General features: G+C 46.2%; 1 protein-coding gene across 4 annotated transcripts in view; it reads left to right on the forward strand.

Moving 5' to 3' along the window:
* The window catches only part of LOC147630415 (immunoglobulin), a 62,076-nt gene that overhangs the window by 16,970 nt on the left and 22,590 nt on the right, over nucleotides 1–22,516 (forward strand). For all 4 annotated transcript variants that reach the window (XR_015267640.1, XR_015267641.1, XM_086810287.1 and 1 more), the window contains exon 2: nucleotides 13,076–13,153. Coding sequence is in view for 2 of the 4 variants with exons in the window: in XM_086810287.1 (XP_086666413.1) it covers nucleotides 13,076–13,153 (78 nt within the window). In the remaining 2 variants the exon portion in view is untranslated. The remainder of the gene's footprint in view (nucleotides 1–13,075; nucleotides 13,154–22,516) is intronic.

Genomic DNA, 22,516 nt, shown 5'->3' on the forward strand with positions numbered 1-22,516 from the left:
CAGGGTGGCCAAAAAGCAAGGCCTTGAAGCTAGAAAAGCAAAAATCAAGAACTTTGGCTATATTTGAATATTAAAAAGAGAAAAGACAAAAGCATCATTTTTTGGCAAAAAGGAAGGCTTCCCCAAGTATAAAAGAAGCATGAGCCTCTCTTGAGCATCAAGTTGAAGAAGAATATCTTCATCGTATTGCCATCTTCGTTGAAGCGTGGAGATTATCTTCTCCATCATCATCTACTTGATCATGAACCAAATCATGGAATTTTTCATTGCTGCTTGCTGATACAAAGTGCCTCCATCAAATGCTGTGCCACATCATCACTTGTCTGTACGACTGCACGGATCCGTACAGCCGTACAGAACTATATGAACATGTGCGGAGCTGTACGGATTGGAAATTTCAAAAACCCCAAAAATTTCAAAAACCCTAAAACTGCTCCAAAAACCCTAAAAAATTGCTTTTTGGAGGTTTTTATCGCCTGAAAACCATTAAAACAGGTTTTATATTAGTTTTCTTTCCAAAAAGAGTTTTTTCATGGTTTTCCTCTTCGACAAGGCTGTAGGAGTTGTGGAGATTACTCATGGGATGAGCGAGTGATTTTTGGACTTGAACTTAGACTTGGATTTGGATTCATTGGATTTGGTACTAGCCCGGTGAAAGATACTTGTGGATCATCCTCATGGTGTGCTTGGCATCAGAGGTCTCGTGCCTAGACATCGACATCGACTTGGATATTCTACATCGGCATATCTGTTTGTTTTGTATTCATTGATTGTATTGATCGTGGCCAGCGTGCCCGTAGATTGTTCTTGAATAAATTCCTGAAAAGGGGCGAGGCCTGTTTCCTGCTTAGTGTGGTGTATTGTGCAAGATTCCTATTTCCTTCTCTCCCCCCTCTCTATATCTTTATCTCTTGGACACGTGGTTGAGTTTGTCACGACATATCCTGGTGGGCTTACTGTGGTATCAGAGCAAGATTTCTCGAGGAAACTTTCTTGGGGTGATAGAGCCATGTTGGGAGTAAAGGGAGACTAAGGGCCTCATGAAGGGAACAACTATGAGGCCAATATAGAACTTCTAGATGGGAACCAAGGCCGTCAATCTATTTCTCATGAGACCGAGGCCATGACATCGATAGAGTGCCGAGATTTTCAGCAGTTTAGACAGTTTCTCCAAGATGAAGAATTCCTAGCTTGGAGAGCTAAGAAGGAACAGGACCAAAGAAGGGCTCGAATGTATGAAGATTGTTTTGCAGATACTCTTCCAGGAGAGCTATCTCCAAAGAGACCAAAAGATCATCAGATTGACATCATGCCAAGACGCTCACCTCCTAACAGACCTCCTTATCATGTGAGTCAAGTACAACAAGAGGAGATTATGAAGCAAGTGAACAAGCTATTGAAAAAGGGTTTCTAGACCTAGCTCATCACCTTTTTTCTCCCCAGTCTTATTGGTTCAGAAAAAGGATGGTTCTTGGCATATGTGTATTGATTATAGGGCTCTTAACAAGATCACTGTGAAGAACAGGTTTCCTATTCCTAGCTAGGATTGACGATATCTTGGATAGATTGGATGGAGCGACTATCTTTAGCAGGATTGACTTGAAGAGTGGTTACCATCAAGTCAGGATTGTTCCAAAGGACATTCACAAGACTGCATTTAGGACTACTTTTAGACTCTATGAGTATTTGGCAATAGCGATAGAGCTCTGGTTATCGCATTGGATGACCGTGGGCTCGTTCTATGGAAACCTAATCTTGCCAAGCAACCTCCGCAGCCACACAACCTCGCAAGCAGCCCGATACTCTGCCTTTGTAGACGACAAGGCAATAGTCGGCTGCTTCTTGCTGCTCCATGAAACAGCTCCTGAGCCGAGGGTAAGCTATAGCCTGATGTAGATCTCCTCGTGTCTGGATCTCCTTCCCAATCTGAGTCACTCCAGCCTTGGAGTCAAACTCGGTCCTTGGTTTCACCTCGAGTGTCGTAGAAGAGTCCAAGATGCTTTGCACCCTGCAGATACTGCAAGATCCGCAATTCTGCGTCCCAATGAGACTTCAACAACGTCTGCATAAACGAGCTCAACAGCCCCATAGAAAAGCTCAATTCCAATTTGGTGTTCAGTAACCAGATCAATGAACCAACTAGCTTCCGGTACAGAGAGGCATCAATCAGCTCACAAGGATCATTCACTGTAAGCTTTGTGTTCGGGTCCATCGGTGACATGATAGGCTTGCAGTTCTCCACCCCAAAGGCCTTAAGCAACTCATGAACATACTACTGCTGAGAGACAAAGAACCCCCTCTGGGTCTGCCAGATCTCCAATCCCAAGAAGAAGTGGAGTAAGTCTAAGTCGATCATCTCGAACTCCTTTGACAAGGCAGCCTTTGTCATTGCGATGTGCTCCACATGACCGCCAGTGAGAACGAGGTCATCCACATAAAGGATGATCAACGTGACCATGCTGCGTTCTTGAAAGAGATACAAGTTAGGATCTGCAAACTGATCTTTGAAATCTAGTCCATAGAAAGAAGGAATCAATCTTCTAATTCCAAGCCCTGGGAGACTGCTTAGGACCATACAAGGCCTTCCGCAACCTGGAAACCATCCCCTTTGATCCTGGAACCTCAAAGCCTGGAGGCTGCTCAACATACACCTCCTCCTACAGGTCACCATTAAGGAACACGGATTTCACATCCGTCTGATATACGGGCCACCGCTGAGAAGAAGGAAGGGCAAGAATGGTCCGAACCGTGGTCATCCTCGCTGTTGGTGCAAAGGTATCCTCATAGTCGATGCCAGGCCGCTAAGCATAACCCTTAGCCACAAGTCTGGCTTTGTGTTTGTCCACCAACCCATCTTACGTATACTTGGTCTTGAAGACCCACTTGACACCAATGACTGACCGTTTTGACGGCCTCGGAATCAACTCCCAAGTGTTATTCTTCTCTATGGCATCCAGTTCCACTTGCATGGCTTTCCTCCAAGTATCGTGTGAAAGGGCTTCCTTTACGGAAGTGGGCTCTTTGTCCCTCATGATATGAGACATCAAAGCATAGTTTACCTGTAAGAGCTCCGTTGAATGACTTTTGTCACGAACTCTATGCGATCGTCGAGGTCCGTCCTTTGTGGTCCATTCGGAGGGAAGCTCCGTAACACCTTACTCCCGAAGGGTGTCTAACAACCACCTTGGTACTCGAACAGAACACGGAGCCTCCTGCTGCTGCGAGGGCTCATCTCCAGCTGTGGGCTCAACCTCCTCAACTGATTGAGGTTGTTCAGTTGGAACGACTGGGAATCATCATCAGACTCGTTTGGGTCTTCAAGAAGTGGTGGCTCATCAACAGTGGAAGTTGGAACATGCTCATCAAAAACCACATCTCTGCTGACGACAACCTCATACCGCTCCGGATCATACAACCTGTATTCTTTGGAAAGAGAATCATATCCCACAAAGACAAGCTTCTGGGACTTCGAGTCAAGCTTCCCCCTCACTTCTTTGGAATGTGAACATAAGCATCACTCCCAAACACACGGAAATGGGAGACATCTGGTTTCTTGCCAAAATAATCCTCAAAGGGAGTCATGTTTGGTACTGAAGTCGTCAGAGAACGGTTGAGGATATGGACAGCCGTAGCCACAACCTTCCTCCAAAGTGGATGAGGAAGATCACGATGCTCCAACATCGTCCTCGCCATCTCCACCACAATCCGGTTCTTACGCTCAACTACTCCATTCTTTGAAGGCGAACGTGTATTGGCCAGCTCCCGCTTGATGCCATGTTTCGCACAAAACTGTACAAACGCATTGGAAGAAAACTCTCCTCCTTTGTCAGCCCAAAGAGTCTTTATCTGCAAGCCAGACTCTTTCTCCACCATCACATGCCACTCCTTGAACCGAGCAAAAGCTTGGTCCTTTTGGGAAAGAAAATAAACCCAAGTGAATCTGCGACAATCATCAAGCAGCAGCATAAAATACAAAGAACCTCCCAAGGATGGCGTCTGCATAGGTCCACACAAGTCAGTGTGTACCAACTCCAATGGTTTTGAAGCCCGCTTGGAAGCCTGCTTCGGAAAAGATTCCCTATGCTGCTTACCACGAATGCAAGAACTACAGTGTCCCTGCCTGTTGCCAACATTTGGTAAGCCAACCACCATCTGGTCCTGGAAAGCTCGTTGCAGTGCATCCACATTTAAGTGGCCAAACCGAAAGTGCCACAAGTCACCAATTTGAGAGCCTATAAGAGAGGAGAGTGCTAGGAGTTTGTATATACCGTTCTCCAATCCGCCTTCCCAAACAACCTAGCCTGTCTCTCTGTCCCGTAGAGCAACAGAATGCTCCTCAAACTCCACCCGGAAGCCAGTCTTGCAAACCTCATGCACTGACAACCGATGAAAACCAAGTGCGGGGACGTAAAGAACATGAGAGAAATGCTTCCCCCCTCAGCCATTGGGAATGATCTCCATCCGGCCCTCACTCTGAATTGGTATGGTGGAATTGTCGCCAATGAAAATGCGACCTGACTGCCGTTTAAGATCTTGTAAGAAGTCACGGGAAGGAGTCATGTGCCTGGAAGCACCACTATCAAGAATCCAGTCCCGAGTATCCTTGGCGGTGAAGCCGATTGCCTCCTCGCTCGAAGAAGATGAAGCATCTGTTTCCAAATCTCCAAGTGCACAAAGGCTGGAGTCTTTGCAGCTGAAGTTGAAGAATCGACACTCTTCCCGTTATTCTGCTTGAGACACTTGCTCCAATAGTGGCCTTTCTCGCCACAATCGTTATAGGTCCGCTCGGTCTTCAGTTTCTTAGGGTCTGAATCGGGCTTCTTATCAGAAGACTTCTTCGACGAAGACTTCCCTTTGCCCTTGTTGTTGTTGTTACGGCCTTTCGACCGCTGGCCAGTCAAGGTCTTAGAACCTCCTGGAGGGTTCCTAAATCGCTCTTCCTGGTCCAAGACCATTGGCACAAGCGCCTCCCAGGTGATGGTGCCGAGCTTGCCACTGGTGATTAAAAAGGAGTGGGAGTGTTGGGATCTTCATGTGCTTCTCAGCCATCTCAAGCATGTCTGCCATCTCAAGGGTTCACAAGGTCTTGTGAAGGGAGGGTGGGTGGGAAAAAAGAAGAAGAAGAGGCTTCAAATTATATGCAAGGTGGCTGTCCAACGGTGATGGCCGCCTTCTACCTGATCTCCAAGTCTCGTACAACCCAAACAATCTCCAATTAGCACCTGAAATCAGCAAATCCTTGACGTCCCACTGTCTCCAAGCTTCAAGCCACCTGGGGCTCTGATACCATGTCAGAATGCACAACGGAAATGAAGACAACTGCTGTTGAGAGCAAAACGCAGATGAAAGAGAGAGAGAAAAGCTGTGTAACTCTGCTACATACACTCAAGAAAATCCCGGAATCACAAGTGGTAAGTGTGGGGGGAAAGGGGCCATTTTATATGGCCCCAGGCTGCTGGTCGGCCAGCCTAAAACAGGCCGACAACAGCACAATCTTACGACCAGGCCTGGACAGCTCATGACCAGCAAAAGAGGCTAGTCGGCCAGGTGCGTGCAATCGGCCAGGACACCTGACTAGGTCGGGTAGCACAACAACAGTCAGCCAACATCAGAGGACAGCCGACAACCCTCCACACCTCAGGAAAAAAATGGGAAAATACATGGAGAGTGAGGAAGAATGGGGAAACACTAAAAACGGGCGGGCACACTCACAACAGAGGTCGTGGTGTAGTGTACAAACGGGAGATGATTGCTAACATATATCGCATAAAACCAGAAATTTCATGAAGCTTTAGGACTGTTTTGCCGAAAGTCAGCCATCCAGGGTGTGCAAGATGGTGTAGAGTAGTGAAAAGCATCTTCCCCAAGCTGGATATGGCTATGGTGGGCTTAGAAATGAATAGAAATGGTGAAAAATCAGAGTTTTCAGCCTCCAAAAACTTGCTTGAAGCTCAAACTCGCCCAAGAGATAACTCTCTCATATTCAAATAAGCAAGAAAATGCTACAATGCCATGTGTAGAGCTGAATTGACAAGTGTGAGGACACTTGTCTCACTTTTATCCTCTTATCTGCCACATGTCCCAAATCTAAAGGCCAAAAATTCCACAATCTTCAGTTGGAAAAATATCCCAGATGATAGCTTATTTCACAATGGCGCTTTGGCAATACTCAATCTCTGTCAAATTCCGGAGGTAATGATGCGAACGGAAATTCCATAAGAGATTGCTAAAAATAGCAATTTTTTCTAAAATTTAGGAGATGATCTCTTTCTACTCCACCACATGAGAAATACATGTAAGCACCATGTAGAAACTTGTTTCATTGCTCGATCTCTCCCAAATCCTCAAGAGTTCGCCATATACATACTTTGAACTTTCCACTTGACACTTGAGCTCCAAGGCCCATTTCTGTGTCCAAGAAACCGTCTCAAGTGCCTGGACCATGCTACGAGCACTTGGTCCTTTGTATTGGTTAATCTCCCATTCCCAAAGCTTGTACATTCTTGATCTTTTGGGCATCCAAAGCCCTTCAACACACATGGAGTCTGGAGATACCCAAAATAGTGATAGGAAGAGCCAGAATAGATTAAGTTTCATTCTGTGAGAAAAAGAGGAAAGACAGTGGCCAGAAAGTTCCTCTTGGAATTCGAGAATTATTCACTATTGGATGCGAAATGGATGCCAGAGAAGTACTTCAAGGACTATCGAGATATACTATTGCATACTGATGTATGTTTGAATTTCTTTGACTTTGTGTGCTGTTTTTGATGCGTGGACAATGCTTGGATTTATGGCCTGTGATAGTCCACTAGGCTCCAGAGTACCTGGCCAGTACCTGGAGTACCCAATAGACGCGAATGATGCATACTTGTTTGCTGACTAGCTTCTGTCTAGTTTTTGCAGAAGATAAGTATGCATTTATTACATCTAGAACATGTGATAGGCCATGAAGAAGTACCATCAAGAAAAAAGTTATTGGTCAAAGAAAAGACATTAAGACGTTGCAAGATGAGCACATGACACCACAGATATGGGGAAAGACGAGATGCACAAGCTCACTAGATGGGGCTAGTACCTTGAAACATACGGAGGTACATGATGTACGTGGAACACATGGATATACATACATGGAACATATGGATGTGCTTGGAACACTTGCAGTCTGCAGTTAAGGACAGCTGTGATATAAGAGGGAGGGAATGTAACTATTTGGCCCTCCTAGCTGTTAGCACATTCATCCCCAGTTTCTGCCCATTTCTGGTGTCCTTTTGGTCCCTTTTGTATGGCCCTTGATTGTGGGCTGGCCACCCACCCCTTTTTTCCATATTTTTTTGGGATTTTTCCCCAGCCCTTTTGGTATTTTACCAGTCGGCCAGCTTATTGAGCTCCAGTTAGCCAGCCCTCCTCACCTATAAATAGGTTTGCTCCCTTACTTATCTTCTAGTGTCTCTTGCTTGGGACTGTTTTGCTTCAGTATATTCAGCATAGTTTTCTCCATCTCTCTCTCTCTCTCTTGCACTCTCTGTTCAGCACATTCTAGTGCCACTCTACTTCCGCTTTGTGCACTCTTTCAGGGTATCAGAGCTCCCGGTTTAGCAACCTCTTTGCTGCCCCAGATTCAGCACTGTTTTCAGCACCTCCTTCTCTGCGTTTTTCTTCAGATCTGCAGCTCTTTCATGCTGCGTTTTCTGGACTGAACCTGGTCACTTTGCCTCTGCGTTTTTCTTTCAGATCTGCAGCTTCCTTTGCTGCGTTTTCTGGACTGAACCTGCTGGTTGCTGCGCCCTTCAGTTTGGCTTCATCAATTCTGCCTTCAGGTACTGTTTGACGAGTTTTCTTCTATTCCACATGGAGTTTGGGACATAGGCGGCCTGTTTTCTTCTGGACAGCAGCTTCCTTTGCTGCGTTTTTCCTCTCGTGTGGGTTTGCTCCTTTGCAGAGGGGGTCTTTGGTGTTGCAGGCTTTGGTGGCACTCTTGGTACCTGTGGAGGACACTTCTTCTTCAGAGATTGTGTGTTTTCTTGAGGAGAGCCCAAGCTACTGTCCTTGTTGTTGCCTTTCCCTCTTACACCCTCTTACAGCATAATCTTGGGTGCTGTCCAGCCTCTTAGGGCTGCGTTTTGGTGGGAGGAAAGACCCTATATCAGCGTTTTTTGATTTGGACAGTTTTATCTTTTGAGGGTTGGTTCTCTTGATTGGATCAATGATGACAGCTTCAGATTTGGCTCCCGTACCACTCTCTTGTTATTTCCTTGATGAGGCAGACAAGTTGGATGGTGGTAACTTTCAGTCATGGAAGTTGCAAGTTACTTCTATTCTCAAGGAGTATGGTTTGATGGAGTTTCTCTCGTTCAAGAATCGGTGCGTGCCGGACCTTGCCTCTACAGAGGATGTGTGTTGGTGGAGGAAGACTGATGGATAGATCTTTGGCTTTCTCCTCCTGAATTGTCAGGATTTGGTTCTTTGACACTTCATCTATGCTCCTGATGATGCTTCTGCCTTCTATGTGTGGCAGTTGCTTTGTGACCTGTATGGTGATGCCAGTGATCGACAGATGGTTTCTACTTCTGGGTGCTATGCAGCCACTGATCTTGTGGATACTTCTTTTGGAGATGTTCTTGCAGCGAAGGATAGTTGGCCAGTTTTGCTCACTGCATCTGAGGAGTTTGTTTCTCCTGTTGCCTTGCCTTCAGTTTTTGCGCATACTTCTCCTTGCCAGGATGATACGACATCAGTTTTCAGAGGAGACAGTTGAGTTCTTATATCCGGCGATGCCGACCTTCGAGGACCCATATGATGAAACCCATGCTCGGACACCAGACAGGTGGAAGGAGACATGGGGATAGGGTCCATAAGGTTTGATTAAGAAAAAGCACCATTCTTGGTCAAAAAGGAGGAAAAAGAAAAAAAGTCAAACAGGGTTGGGCACCATTGGAAAGGTGGACCAAAAAGCTAAAAGCCGCTTTTTCAAAAAGGAGCTCCAGGGCCAAAAAGCAAGGCCTTGAAGCTAGAAAAGCAAAAATCAAGAACTTTGGCTATATTTGAATATTAAAAAGAGAAAAGACAAAAGCAAAGCAAAAGCATCACTTTTTGGCAAAAAGCAAGGCTTTCCCAAGTATGAAAGAAGCATGAGCCTCTCATGAGCATCAAGTTGAAGAAGAACCTCTTCATCGTGTTGCCATCTTCGTTGAAGGGTGGAGATCATCTCCTCCATCATCATCTACTTAATCATGAACCAAATCATGGATTTTCTCATCGTTGCTTGTTGATACAGAGTGCCTTCATCAAATGTTGTGCCATGTCATCACCTATCCGTACGAGTGTATGGATCCGTACAGTCGTACGGAACTGTACGTGTCAAATCGCGAGATCTATCCGAGAAGGAAACCTGCAAAACAGCCATGCAAAGCAAGACAAAGCAACGAACCCTAACCCTAGAAGGCAGAGCGGAAGAAACATATCTGGGTGCAGGTATACTCGCCACCCAACCATGACAGCCGTGAGCGAGGCTCACAATCTTCGCCATCCCCACTGAGCCACGAGCTAGATCGTCATGCTCTCACGAGTGTCTTGCCATCGTCCTCATCCAGTGTACTCTACCACCCGGGGTTGTCCCCCAAGGACGACGGCCTCCTGCGCCACGCGCTTTGCACTCCTATGCTCCATCCATCGGTGTGTGCCCAATTGGTACCCCTCCCCCCAATAAATAGGGAAGAAAGGCCCAAAAAGCACATGCTATCAATAGCAGACCAAAAAGCACATGTCCGCCCACAACATATCACACTCTAGCTCGCCAATCTGCTTGTCCCTAGCGTGCACATGACATACTCCCCTTCCTCAAAAGAGCTCACTCTTGAGCTCAAGAAAAAGAACTCAAAGAGAAGTCACACTCGCAATGACATGATACCACTATCAAATCCCGAGATCTCTTCGAGAAGGAAACTTGCAAAACAGCCATGAAAAGCAAGACAAAGCAACGAACCCTAACCCTAGAAGGCAAAATGGAAGAAACATATCTGGGTGCAGGCATACTCGCCACCCAACCATGACAGCCGTGAGCGAGGCTCACAATCTTGGCCGTCCCCACCGAGCCACGAGCTAGAGCATCATGCTCTCATGAGTGTCTTGCCATCGTCCTCATTCGGTGTACTCTACCACCTGGGGTTGTTCCCCAAGGACGACGGCCTCCTGCGCGATGGTGCTCTTGCTCCACGCGCTCTGCACTCCTAGGCTTCATCCATCGGTGTGTGCCCAACTGGTACCCCTCCCCCCAATAAACAGGGAAGGAAGGCCCAAAAAGCACATGCTATCAATAGCGGACCAAAAAGCACATGTCTGCCCACAACATATCACACTCTAGCTCGCCAATCTGCCTGCCCCTAGCGTGCACATGACATACTCCCCTTCCTCAAAAGAGCTCACTCTTGCTCAAGAAAAAGAACTCAAAGAGAAGTTGTCACACTCGCAATGACATGATACCACTATCAAATCCCGAGATCTCTCTGAGAAGGAAACTTGCAAAACAGCCATGAAAAGCAAGGCAAAGCAACGAACTCTAACCCTAGAAGGCAAGGCGGAAGAAACATATTTGGGTGCAGGCATACTCGCCACCCAACCATGACAGCCGTGAGCGAGGCTCACAATCTTGGCCGTTCCCACTAAGCCACGAGCTAGAGCGTCATGCTCTCATGAGTGTCTTGCCGTCATCCTCATCTGGTGTACTCTACCACCCGGGGTTGTGCCCCAAGGACGACGGCCTCTGCGCGATGGTGCTCTTGCTCCACGCGCTCTGCACTCCTGGGCTCCGTCCATCGGTGTGTGCCCAACCGGTGCCCCTCCCCCCAATAAATAGGGAAGGCAGGCCCAAAAAGCACACGCTATCAATAGGGGACCAAAAAGCACATTTCCGCCCACAACATATCACACTCTAGCTCGCCAATCTTCTTGCCCCTAGCGTGCACGACATACTCCCCTTCGTCAAAAGAGCTCACTCTTGCTCAAGAAAAAGAACTCAAAGAGAAGTTGTCACACTCGCAATGACATGATACCACTATCAAATCCCAAGATCTCTCCGAGAAGGAAACTTGCAAAACAGCCATGAAAAGCAAGACAAAGCAACGAACCCTAACCCTAGAAGGCAAAGCGAAAGAAACGTATCTGGGTGTAGGCATACTCGCCACCCAACCATGATAGCCGTTTGCGAGGCTCACAATCTTGGCCGTCCCCACCGAGCCACGAGCTAGAGCGTCATGCTCTCATGAGTGTCTTGCCATCGTCCTCATCCAGTGTACTCTACCACCCGGGGTTGTCCCCCAAGGACGACGGCCTCTTGTGCGATGGTGCTCTTGCTCCACGCGCTTTGCACTCCTGGGCTCCATCCATCGCTGTGTGCCCAACTGGTACCCCTCCTCCCAATAAATAGGGAAGGAAGGCCCAAAAGCACACGCTATCAATAGCGGACCAAAAAGCACATGTCCGCCCACAACATATCACACTCTAGCTCGCCAATCTAGCGTGCACATGACAGTACGGACATGTGCGGAGCTGTACGAACTGAAAATTTCAGAAACTCTAAAACTGCTTCAAAAACCCTAAAAAGGGCTTTTCGGAGGTTTTTATTGCCGAAAACCATTAAAACAAGTTTTATATCAGTTTTCTTGCTAGAAAGAGCTTTTTCATGGTTTTCTTCTTTGACAAGGCTGTAGGAGTTGTGGAGATTACTCATGGGATGACCAAGTGATTTTTGAACTCGAACTTAGACTTGGATATGAACTTGGACTTGGGTTTGGATATTGGATTTGGTACTAGCCCGGTCAGAGATACTTGTGGGTCATCCTCGTGGTGTGCTCGGCATCAGTGGTCTCGTGCCTAGACATTGACATCGACTTGGATATTCTACATCGGCATATCTGTTTGTTTTGTATTCAGTGATTGTATTGATTGTGGCCAGCGTGCCCGTGGATTGTTCCTGAATAAATTCGTGAAAGGGGGCGGGGCTTGTTCCCCGTTCAGTGTGGTGTATTGTGCAATATCCCTATTTCCTTTCATTTCTCCCCTCTCTATATCTTTATCTCTTGGACACGTGGTTGAGTCTGTCACGGCATTACAACATAATGACCTAGTTGGCTATCTGTCTCTTGAACAAGGACACACAACATGCTCAACCCATCAGAAAAGGGATCCTCTTTCCTAGATGAAAGGGAATGTCCATGTAGCACCCTAGGATAGATGGTGCACGTGACAAAAATATATAAGGTTCCGTTTTGGTCAATCAAGAAGAAGGGAACCTTGTCTCAACCAACCTCCTCAAGATCCTCTCCATGGCTAGAATGTGAACCTATAAAAGGATGGTCTAAGAAGGGTTGGTCCCAAACCTTCATGGACCATGTGCACATGTTTTAAAGGTCTTTGACACATCTTGATATTGGAATCCATTGTGGATCATTTTAAAAGCATATTTATGAAGCATCGTAATTGGGCTATGACAGTGAGAGAGAGAAACCCCCAGTGTGGTGGTGGGTGTGATGCCTCTATGAAGCATGTTAGCCTTTTGCGGAAGCTTATATTGTAACTCTGTGGAGTTCTTTTGGGATCCTGAAGAGTGAGACAGGTTATCCTCTACAGAGGTAGGATTGTGTGGAACCTACTAGAGCTCTGGGATGGTCGGGTGGTACGAGCTTATGCTTGTATGCACATGCATATTGCAGTAATGAAGAGAGTGAGTAAATGATGCTTTGAGACTGAGTTGTGATTGGTGGATAGTTTCTTACCGATTTTTTTTTGTTTTCATGTATTTCATCTTGATAGAGTAAGACCTCTCATCAATCTACATTGTGTGCATGGAATTTAAGCTCTTAGATTTATTTTCTTATATATTATTTAAGTGATAAGGCATGACCTTTTACACCTTCGATTGAGCGCATTTATTCAAACCTTTGTTCTGAAGGGTTTTCAGAGGATAACCTTGTTTTTACTTGCCAGCTTATTGATGCTTTTTTATTTGTTTCTTTCAAGCTTCTCTTTTGGAGAAACTTTTTATTGAGTGTATTTTATGTGCTAATTGGTTCATGTGCAGGGGAGCGGACAATCTTGGAATCGTCTCCAACAGCAATTGTCTCAGATGTTTTATTCGAGCAAGGTGCAAAAAGAACGTGTAAGTGTGTCGATGTTACAAATATATGCAGGTTAATGCCAGATTGATGGCTCTCCATTTAGTTTATTTATCTTAAAAGTCTATGCAGCGTGTCAAACTTTTGCAGGCACTCACAAGCCTTTGTACATGCACACCAAACACATGCGTATATATGTGCGCGCGTGTGTGAGTAAGAACATGTGCACATGCACATACTTGCTTTCACTCCATGAGGCAAACTCGAACAAGACTCCAATTTGCCAGCTTTCGGAAGGAAAAAGGTTATGGATACGAGAAAGAAGAAACAACAACCACAGCCCTGGGTATAAAGCACCGAGGAGAAGTCTTGCTTTCACTTACAGTCCTAGTAAGAAAGATGGGATAATGCAGTTCATGGGGGGGAATGTTAAATATTAATAGTGATTAATGTGGGAAATTTTAGGAGGATCACTTTTTGCATAAAAAGTCAATAAAGTTGCTTTTTGGTTGCTTTTTAAAAGCAAAACTTGCTTTAAAGCAAGGGGGCTGCCAAAACCTATATAAGCAAGGCTTGGGAAGGGGCATGTGTGTGTGGGTGGGAGCGCTTTGGCTATTTGTTGTGGAGTTTCGGGCTGAACCAATTGTTGTAACCTTTTTGGTCTCATAGGTCATTTTGGCCTTTTGAAGACGTTAATATATCATTTCATTTCATTTCTCTCTCTCTTCAAGTTTCAGTTGTTTAAAGTGCTTAGGTTCCATTGCCGAGATAATGTCAACTTTGTCAAGGGGGCAAGCTTGTCGCAAGCATGGCGAGAAGAGACCAGCAAGAAGCCAAAGAAGAGAATCGGTTTCTCTAGGGAAAAAGCAAAGAGAATTCACCTGGACCAAAGACACATGAAGATGCACAGTAAAGACCTGTGTTGGCATGCATAGATCAGCCATGAGCATTCGAGTGGGTAAAAGTCAAAAAGGAGGGCTGTTTTGACCAAAAAGCTGAGTTTGATAGAGGATCAAAGTGTATGGAAAGGTCGACTACATCAGGGTAATGGCGTGCATGTGGTTTGGAACAACTTGAGGCATGAGAACATGCGAAGGCAGGCATGTTTGACGAAGTTTGACCAGGGGTTGACCAGGTTTGACCACACTTTGACTGGGGGTTGACCAGCGTTTGACTCGATGGACAAGGGTGTCCAAGGGTGGACCAATGTTGTGGGAAAGCATGGGTTGGTTTTGGCTTGGTTTTGAAAAGAAAAAAGTCAGCAAAAGCTGCTTTTTGTGCTTTCTTGGTTGGATAAGTCGCTTTTTCTCAGGGCTTGATGGGAAGTGCTTTTGGCGGCCTGTTGGAGGGCAAGATCAGGCCTCTTTGTAAACATGCAGCAGAAGTATTCGTAATTTGAGGATCCTGTCACACAAATGCTCACACCGTCTTCTGTACCCTGAGTTTCGCGAGTTTAGCAATCCACTTTAAGACTTCAAACTTAAAGAGATTTGAGAGAGAGAGAGAGAGAGAGAGAAATTGTACACCATATGGGGTCCCGAATTACCCACTGAAGGGCCCCCTATCCCGTTACCGGAATAGTATTTGCTTTATTTCTTTGAAGAGACTGACTCTAGACTGACGATAAGCCAAACGCAAGATCTCGGAGGACCAAGAGTCGGGCTGAACTGTACACGGTTGTAGAAGCACCAATGATGACCAATCTCGAGCCTATGCACTCTTCCCAATGGATGTAGGAAGGTTGCAAATCTGAGGCTAAGAGAAGGGGCTGATTGGGACTGTTCTAGGCTATGTATGAATGCTGAGTTTTACCTTCACCAAGTGGTGCAGCAAAACGATGCAAACAAGGATGCTGAAAACGCAAGAGGATCTATAGGCTGAATGCTGTAGATGATGCGTTTTACTGAATGAAGGCTGAATTGCTCAAGCATTGATGCTCCAATGTGCTGATGGGGAAAACGCTGAAGGCTGATGTGCTGAATTCTGCAATCGCTTATGCTCCCTGTGTTGAAGGCTCCAAGCGTTGAGGTATTCAAGGCTGATTATGATATGAATGACATGCTCAACTATTTATATGGACAAATGATGCTGGTCGGCTGGCTACAGAGCTGGCCGACTGCATATGTCCTGGATAAAATAGATAAATGATGTAAAAATGCCCAATAAATGCTGTAAATTATAAGAATAATACTGGATAAATTCTAATGAATGCTAAATGTTATTTGAAGGCTTCTGTGATGGTCTAAATGCAGTGGATGAATGCTATGCATTATGCAGAGTGCATTCTAATGCAAACCCTAAGGCTTCTACTGACTCTACATGCATGAATGCAACTCTTCAAGTGGATTAAGGGAGTTGGATTGACTGACCGACTGTCTAAGGCTGAGGAATGACCTACGTAGCTCGTGCCTGACTTATCCTGGACTCAGGATTACAATGGGGTCACGGCGTACAACAAATATCATCCTAAAAGATACTAATAATGTATCATGTTGCACTGATGATGATGAGCCATCTTGTCACCATGCACTATAGTGCAGAGTGCATATGGCACTCTTGGAGGGGCAAATCACTGGCCAAAAAGCAAGATTGGAGAGACAACAAGGGGTGCCAAACAAGTGTGCTTATCAGTGTTTCGAGAGGGAAACTTTATGGGCTGATCAAGGCCAAAAGGGACTTTGATGTAGGTGAAGAAGCCATGTGAGAAGGCAACTTCAGGGAGGCTTCAAAGGTTTGGCAGGTATCATCTTCAGTGGGGGTTTGAGCTTTTATTGCAAAGACTCGTGAGAAAGCTAAGTGGACAGTACACCAACATGGACAAGCAGTGGCATTTGATAGAGGTGATTGGGTTCTGTAGAGCTTTTGAAAGAAAAGTACAAGGTGAAGTTTCATGTCGATATTTGGTTAAGTTCAGGAACGATTGACCGATGGATTCGAAGTGGATGGAGGAGGGTGACTTAGCAGATTCACTTCTGGTTTTGCAACTTTATCTTGATGCTTTTGGTTTGGAGCCTACCATGGAAAGTGCTCACACAGGTTCACCAGCAGAGTGTGGGTTTGGAGCATTACCTGATGCTCAAGAGGGGAGTTCCTTCACTCCTTTGTTTGAGATAGACTTAGATGAGATCTAGGAGTCACGTGGTGATCTTTTTATGGTTCACCCAAGGTACTGAGGGCTAACAGTACATCTGCTAGCCAGACTTCTATCATATGTGTACTAGTCACATGGTTTATGGTATCTTTTTACTTGGGTATGGTTGGAAAAAGATTGGGACGCTGATCTTTACCATATGGTCATGGATGTATTTATATTTGTACCACTGTGTATGGAAATATTTGTACATGTGGAACATCTTGTATCAGGGTTGTTTCTTGTACCGTTACAAACCTATTCGTACCGTACGGTTCGTACGGTATGGTACCGTACGGTTTCGTACGACATACATCATACATATATATGTATGTATGTATGTATACATACATACATACATACATACATACATACATACATACATACATACATATATATATATATATATATATATATATATATATATATGTATTCCCCCTCTTCCCAACCTTGAGAAAAAAATTCCAAATGCTAAAAAAAAAAAGAAATCCTCCTCAACGAAGATCCCAAATGTCCGCAATACTTTGCAACTTTCGTGTCCACTCAGTATTCCATATGGGGTTGCTGAGAGACCTAAAAAATCTAGCAAGGTAGACTTGTAGGCATATGCTCACTTATGGTAGTGCTATGTGTGAACAGGGCTTAACCAAGGGCACTTTTTCCCATGTGGTTTTTTCCCTTGGATATCAAGTGTGAAAGGACACTCTATCCATATAATATTTTGTACTTCTATATTATATGGATGTGACACACATGCAAGAGTTGACTTCCATTTTGTGGCTACCACACTTTTGGCTCTCTCTCTCTCTCTCTCTCTCTCTCTCTCTCTCTCTCTCTCTCTCTCTCTCTCTCTCTCTCATTTCTGTGTGAGCTTGCTTCTTCTTCCTGCACCTAACCCTAATTTGCAGGATTCTGTGTGTGAGTGTGTGTGTGAGTGTGTGAGTCCAACACCAACCCTAATTTGCAGGATTCTGTGTGTGAGTGTGTGAGTCCAACACCAACAATTGGTATTAGAGCTGGGCTAGGCTGCCTCTGCTGGTTCCCGTCGCCAACCAGTCCGGAATTCCGTCGCCAACAGTCCACTGTTCACAGTCCGTCCAGCAGGAGTCCGTTCGCGCCCATAGTCCGTCAGCTGTCGTCCGTCGCCTCCCAGTCGGCGGCACTAGTGCTGGGAGAACCGCTTTCGCCCGTCTGGCGGAGCCCGTCGATAGCCGTCGCCCAGCGCCTCCCGTTGTCGCCTATTCCGGCCTCTTGCGCCGGTGGCACTAGTGGACAGAGGTCCGCCGCCGCCCGTGTGTGCCTCGCTCATCGGCGGCTCTACTGCAGGCAACACCGCCTCCGCCGCGCCCTGTGGCCGCGCCCTTCACCGCCAGCTGTGCTTGTAGTGACCAGCGGGCGTTGCTCCCGTTCAGGTAGCTAGGCTTCAGACCAGCAGTCGGTACTCCGACTAGCCTCCGCCGCCCAGATCTCAAGCCTCGTCGGCCTGCGATTTCCACTGCCCAGTCCGTACCTGCACGTGCCTTGCGCCGTCTGCAGCACCATTTGTACTTGCTCGTCTGACAGCGCCTGGTGCTCGCTGGTACGTGCAGTCCCCTCCTGCCTGTACGTGCTCGACTGGCCGTCTGTACTTGGCCATTTCAAGCACAAATCTCCTTTGTGCAGGTATTTTAAATTCAGATTAAAAAAAGAAAACAAAAAAAGGAGGGGGAACATCTTCGTGGACATTCTATTGCAGGTTCAGTGAATTTGGGGGATTGGCAAAATTTCCCTTTCATGAAAAATTGCAGGAGGCACTATATGTATTTGATGCAGAATTGCTAAAAATTAGACATGCTGCTTTGGTTGGAATTTGGGGGTTTTTCAAATTAAGCTCAAAATTAGCAAATTAAGCCTCCCCTGCTTGTAGAAATTTGGGGCTTTTGTGAAAATTGGGCAATTGATTGCACATTGAAGCAATTGCAGTGCATAAAAATTGGGGCTTTTCAGATTGGAGCATGTAATTGGAAATTACAACGGTGATTTGTCGCATATGTATACATATTGTGTGTAATTGGACAATTTGGTGCAGGTTTATACTTGCTTCAGGTTGTAGGCAAAAATTTGCCAAGGTATCATCGGCATGTGAGATGTACTGAGCAGTGAGTCCCTCATGATCCTGGGCTCGCTCATTACGTAGTCTACGAATGGCCTCGAGGACCATGCCCTTTGTGAAGAAGGTGGAGGTGGTGCGGGTAGGGGTGGCTGATGGGGGATATGATAGAGGGAGCGTGCATAGGAGTGCCATGTGTTCGGGTAGGTGATAGGTGTTGGGGGGCGATGTTCTAGGAGTTTCCTCCAACCTCTTTGCATTTCGTCCCTAAGAAAAGTTGGTATAACTCATCCTCTTTTTGAGCGTAGAACTCCCTTTTCTTGCGTTGGGTGAGCCGTTGAGAAATCTGTTGCGCTTGGCGCTTCATGATTTGCCCAATCCATACCTCATGCTTAAGACGAGAGCGTGTGGCTCGGCATTCGTCATCATATCAACAATTTTGGGGCATGGAACCGCAAGGTGGCTTGGTGGTAGACCGCCGCGTGCAGATGAAAGAAGTGGTGGTGGATGTGTGGAGTATGTTGGTGAGCTGTGATGTGAGGGTGGGTAGGAGGATAGTAGGCTTCACATCTTGGAGCTGGTGGTAGATGTGGTTGGAGTAAACAAGGTCAAGCTCATGATCATGGACTTGGGTGTAATGTGAGATGGGGGGTATGTTGGGTAGGAGGGAAGCTAGCCTGCACACACTTTTTTTTTTGGGTAATATCCAGTGCAGTATATTTATATGCTCATAAATTTACAACGCCTGTCCCCTGCTCCCTCTCCTGTTGTTCAATATTTCTTTCTTTTGTTCCTTCTAGGTGCAACTCTGTGTGTGTGTGTGAGAGAGAGAGAGAGAGAGAGTCGTATTTCAATCATGGCTTCAGGTTTGGATTTTTGTACATATGCTTGAAAAGAAAGACCTGCAGATGCTAAGCGCCGCCTATCAGAGCCTGCATCACAAGATGATGAACTTACTATGGAAGCTCAGTACGTCTTTGATACCCTTAAGGATGACTTTCAGCAGTCACGACAGGAATGGGACAAACCGGTTCCAGAGGTCACGTACAAATTGAAATTGCCGTCCCTCGTGAATCCTCTCAGGAAGTTGTCTCAAACTGCAGTTATAATTTTCTTTCCAGGAAGAATCCCAAAGGCCAGTGATGTCGCGCAGTGGATTAAGTCCATCCTTGGAGGATGCTTTGTAGAGGGAGTGTATTTTGCTTCCAGAGGCTTTTATGAGGTGCATTTATCAGATGCTTCGTGCAAGCAGAGGCTTCTTGAATTCTCTCCCCGGAAGCAGATGGTACATGCTATGCCCTGATCCCCAAACAAGGATTATCAAAGTCTTATACGACATCATTGTCCTGTATGGGTTGAGGTTGTTAACTTCCCGGACTATATGCGTGAAGAGTTGCCTGGCCTGGCTGCTTCTTTGGGACAGGTCATTTGTCCTCCAAGCCCCATGGGAAACCGTAACAGGTTCTGCATTCTCTGGGACACTGATACACCTACCCCTCCTTCTATTGCAGTGGAAGTTGAGGGAGTGCAATTGGGAAAAAAGTATTTTGAATTGAAGTGGGGTGTGTTTGCAGGAGCTTGTTTTGCCTGCCACAAGTTTGGGCATCTAGCCTCTGAATGCTAGCCTGCACACACACACACACACACACACACACACACACACACACACACACACACACACACAACCTTAAGCACACAGAAACGTGAGAGTGCTGGAAAAGATGTACTCAATAACGATATGAAATGAAAGTACAAGTGAGTACTAAAAGGCCTAGAGCAAAGTGCCCAACACACATAAGTGTGTTCACACGGGGAAAAAACCTGTGTCCAGTCACAGGGAAAAAGTGCCCGTGAGTAAGCTGGGTTCACACCTGAACTAGCCGGGAGTGGGAGTGGACATGACCAACAAACCCCCCTCAAGTGAAGTGCAAGGGAAAATAGCATAAAAGACATCTCCAGTAGACATCACATAAGAGAAAACGTCTAGCATAGACCAGCATAAGGGTCAACAAGCATAAGTGACCATGAGGCATCACCAACTGCATGTGGTCAAGTAAAATCCCCCCCTGAAATGCATCTGCTAGACAATGCATACCATGGAGTACAGACTATAGAGCATAGTCATCAAAAGCAACGGCATCAGAAGACATCTCTACAGGCGATGAAGATGTAAGGGTCAAGGCTGACACGTGTAGCCAAATTGGCCTGATCTGCACTTGTGGAAGAAGATGCCAGCTTCTTCTTTTTTTCACTCTCAATACGCTTCCTGCATTCCTCTATGGTGTGCCCTCTGCAATAGTTACAACGCTTTTTCTTTTCAGGCTTGTCCTCTGTCTTGGGAGGATCCAATGGGCTAGGTTTAGGCCCAGATCTATTCCCACGAAAGGGAGCAGCCATTGCTGACTTAGCAGACATCATGTTGTTCCTGTTGGAAGGAGATTGCTCTTCACTGAGCAAGAGAGTCACAAGGTTGTCAAAAGTGACCGCATTAGGTGCATTGCCAGCCAACAACCGCAAAGTGGTGCCAAATGTTTGATCAAAACTGTCTGAACAAGATAGCTATCTGTCAAGACCTCATCAATGTTAATGAGCTGCTCTTGTAGGTCTTTCACATGCGTAAGAAGGTACTGATCGATAGAGTCACCTTCAAGCATGCGATCAGTCTCAAGCTTGCCCCGAAGGTAAGCTACATGAGCCTCATTGCGACCTGAATACAACGCCGCCAAGGTACCCAAGCACCCTTTGCAGTGGTGCAGGAACGAATGTTCGGAATGATATGCCTGCAGCACGAGAGAGCAATCAATGCATGGGCTTGAGCATCCCTAGCATCCCAAGTACGTTGCTTCTGAGTAGGAGGAAGACAAGGAGGTGGACCTGCAAGAGGATGAGCGGGAATCACTTCACCTTCCGCTGGAGCAGGTGCAAGAGGACGCTCCTCAGTGCCATCCACATATAGCCATACATTCTTGGCAACCAATACATGACGCATCATATAAGCCCACATAGGGTAGTTATCCCCATTGAGCTTGTCCTCTTGAGATAACATTCCAAAGAGGTCATTGTTACTGTTGGCCATGATAGCACAGCAAATCTGTCACAAGTCACCACGAGTAGGCAATGCCCAGCAAAACCGTAAGATTGCGGGAGATAAATAGCAGGATAACCAATGGACTGAAAGGGAACTCCTTCACCATGAGAAATACATATGTATGTCCCAAATCTGCAAGTGTATCGCACGATGATGCAAATCTGTCAAAGTGTCCACAATGGCATACATATACTGCAGCAAACCACAAATGTATACATGTGCCGTGAAAAACACAATCAGCTGACACCTGTAAAAGCTGCAAGTGCTCAAATCCTGGCGAATCAAAGGTAAATTGGTCGAATGCTCCAAAAATGGGCTCAATGTAGAAAAGCCCTAATTTCTAGGCAGCCAATTAGATCAAATCTGAACCGGATCTGCACCTGTAAATGTGCTAATGCGATTGTCGCTTGCACCAAATACTGAAATGTCCAAAAATTGGGAGAAATGCCCCAATCCCAACCAAATGTGGAAATGTCCCAATGCCAACCAAATGTGCCTGTAATACCCAAAATTGCCTGCAAATAGTGCCAATTTCTACAAAATCCCCAAATTTCTAGTGCAATTATGCACCAAATCTGCTGAAATCAATGCCAATGTTGCAATTGCAGGCTCAATGGTGAAAAGCCCCAAAATTAATGCAACTAATTTGCTAATTTTTAGCAATTTTAAGTCAAAATTTCAAATCCCACAAACCTGAAATCTATAAAGGATTTGGAGTTGCAGTTGGGCAGCAGCAATATGCAGGTGGTGTACAGATCTGAGGTAGCTGCTGTACAATCGTACGGCGGTACAAGGCAGGCCTTGGCGAAGGTGGCGTAGGCGGCCCGTGAGGGCGACGACAGAGGCGGCGGCGCACAGGTTTGAGAGGTGACTGATCCAGATTCCTTGGCGGCGAAGGCAGATCTGGCGGCGCACAGGGGCGGCCGCGGATCTGAAGGCGGCGGTAGCTGAGGGCAGTTGAGGGGGGCGGCAGGGCGGCTGTAGGGAAAAACCCTAACCCTAAACAGCAAAACCCTAACCTTAATGCCAATAGGCTAAAGCTCAAGGGCTGAAGGGCAGCAGCGGGCAAACCCTAACCCTAACCCTAACCTTGACCAGGC

This window comes from Cibotium barometz, chromosome 16, assembly GCF_041138505.1.
Source record: "Cibotium barometz isolate CiBa-2024 chromosome 16, ASM4113850v1, whole genome shotgun sequence".
Taxonomy (NCBI): domain Eukaryota; kingdom Viridiplantae; phylum Streptophyta; class Polypodiopsida; order Cyatheales; family Cibotiaceae; genus Cibotium; species Cibotium barometz.